This window comes from Chlorocebus sabaeus, chromosome 1, assembly GCF_047675955.1.
Source record: "Chlorocebus sabaeus isolate Y175 chromosome 1, mChlSab1.0.hap1, whole genome shotgun sequence".
NCBI lineage: Eukaryota > Metazoa > Chordata > Mammalia > Primates > Cercopithecidae > Chlorocebus > Chlorocebus sabaeus.
Window position 1 is genome coordinate 75,139,543 of NC_132904.1, and position 2,609 is coordinate 75,142,151.

Sequence of the window (2,609 nt, forward strand, 5' to 3'; positions counted from 1 at the left end):
AGATACAGCTATTTTATCAAGGCAGGGGAATTGCAATAAAGAGTTTTACACACATAGAGCTACTAAACAGAAGACGAGTTTTATTATTCAAATCAGCATCCCTGAAAATTCGGAGGCTAGGGTTTTTCAAAGATAGTTTGGGGGAAGCAGGGGACAGGGGGATGGCCAGGCAATGGGTGCTTGTTAGTGATTGGTTAGAGATACAATCACAGGGGTGTGGGAAATGGTCCTCACATGTACTGAGTTACTATTGGGTGGGGCCACAAGTTGTCAGGTCCAGATGGAGCCATCTGCCCTCAGACATACACAAAACCTGAAAAGATATCTCAAAGGCCAATCTTAGGTTCTACAGTATGATGTAATCTGCAGGAGTAATTGGGAATGGGGAAGCTGCACATTTTGCGCCCTCTGGAATAATGGCTGGCAATTGTTTATTACTACACCGTAGCAGAATTCAGGGTCCTCTATCCTCTCAGCTTGGTGACCCCTTGTTAGCTTTACAAAGGCACTTGAGTTATGGAAAAAGGCTATTATCACTTAAACTAAACTAAATGTCTCCCAAAATTAGCTTGACCCAAGCCCAGGAATAATTAAGGGCAGGTTGAAGACCAAAGGCAAGAGGAGGGGTGACCGCATCAGATCTCCATCACTGCCATAATTTTCTCACTGTTATAATTCTCCACTCTTCCTTTTCGAGAGCTCCAAGTTTTTTCCAATATATTAACGCTTTTTTCTTTAAAAAATTTTTATTTGGAAATTATTTCTAAGAAGTATATATGAATAGTTCAAAGAATTCCCACATTTTTTTTTTTTCTAGTGCCAGGTGTTTATTTCCTCACATGTGGGTTGTTCACGTACACAGCACACAGGCATGGGCACCATGGGAGAGGGCAGCACTCCTGCCTTCTGAGGGGAGGATCTTGCCTTCACAGTGTAAGATGGGAGAGGATGGTTTCTCTCCTGCCCTCACTAGGCCCTAGGGAACCCAGGAGCAAATCCCACCCCTTCCACCTCTCAGCCGAGGAGAAGCCACCTTAGTGACATTTAGTTCCAACCATTATAGTAAGTGGGGAAGGGATTGGCCTGGTCCCAACCATTACAGGGTGAAGATATAAACGGTAAAGGAAGGTACAGTTTGGATGAGGCCACAGGAAGGAGCAGGTGACACCATCAGAAGCATGTGCAGGGGAGGGGCAGTTACTGCGCTTCTGGGCTGCTTAGTCCCTGGCTTGGCAGGAAGGGTAGGGGAGATGGATGGGGCTCATTGTTTGGCATTGATGATGTCCACGAATTTGGGCTTGAGGGAAGCACCACCCACAAGGAAGCCATCCACATCAGGCTGGCCGGCCAGCTCCTTGCAGGTTGCCCCAGTCACAGAGCCTCCATAAATGATAGGGGTGCTCTGAGCCACTGCTTCAGAGACGTTGGACTTAAGCCATCCTCGGAGCTTCTCCTGTACTTCCGGGGCCTGTTGGGGTGTTGCAGTCTTGCCAGTACCAATGGCCCACACAGGCATATAGGCCAGGATGACCTTGCTCCAGTCTTTCACATTATCTACGATGACCTTTGTCTGCTCAAAAACAACCTTCTCAGTGATGCCAGGTTCCCTTTCATCTAGCTTCTCCCCAATACAGGCGATTACTCCGAGTACCTCTGCCAGAGCATGGGCTACTTTCTGCCCAATCGGCTCATCTGACTCCCCAAAGACATGCCTTCTCTCTGAGTGCCCCAGGACCACCCACGTGGCTCCGCAGTCTTTGATCATGCCAGGGCTGATCTCCCCAGTAAAGTCCCCATTAGTCACTTTGTAGCAGTTCTGTGCAGCCACAGCAATCTTGGGATCTAGCTCCTGCCGGGCGAAGTCGATATAGGCAGTGGGGGGAGCACAAACCACTTTGGTGTCCGCCGGCACCTTGGCTGCATTCAGAGTGCTGATGAGCTCCCCCAGATTCTGCTTCTTCCTGTTCATCTTCCAGTTCCCCGCAACGAAGAACTTCCTGGAAGGCGCCATGGCACTGGAGCCGAGGCACTGAAGGTCAGTGTCTGCATATTCCCACATTCTTTACTCAGATCCACTAATAATTATTACTATTTTGCCATGTTTGCTTTATTGCTTTCTCTTTGTTTCTTTATAAATGTGTGTGCATGCATTACGTATGAATGTATAACTGTTAATATTTTGCCATATTTACATTTTTGCTTTCTCTATGTGTATGCATGCATTATATATAAATGTATATATGTCATATATGTACATTTTATATGCATGTAATCATTTATATACATGTAAATTTTTTTTCCCAAGTCATTTGAGAGCTTCAGACATCATGCTTCTTTACCTCCATATCCTACATTTTGTGTTTCCTAAAAGCAAGGACATTCTCTTATATAAATGCCATATAATGATCAGAAGATACAAGATTAGCTAATACTATTTTATAAGATATAGTTCATTTTTCAGATTATGCTATTTGTCCCAATAATGTTCTTTATATAAATTTCCCTCTCTGACCCAGGATCTAATTCCAGATTACACCTTGCATTTTGTTGTTATGTCTTCTTTCCCTACTCAAGTTAGTCAGAGTTTATTTCTGTTGCTCATAACCAAA

General features: G+C 44.7%; 1 protein-coding gene across 1 annotated transcript; it reads right to left on the minus strand.

Moving 5' to 3' along the window:
- Positions 1-801: 801 nt before the first annotated feature.
- LOC103248111 (triosephosphate isomerase-like) lies at positions 802-2,041 on the minus strand. Its single transcript, XM_008020279.3, has one exon. It carries the CDS (start codon positions 2,009-2,011, stop codon positions 1,262-1,264), a length of 750 nt encoding a protein of 249 aa, XP_008018470.2. The 5' UTR covers positions 2,012-2,041; the 3' UTR covers positions 802-1,261.
- Between the last annotated feature and the right edge of the window lie 568 nt (positions 2,042-2,609).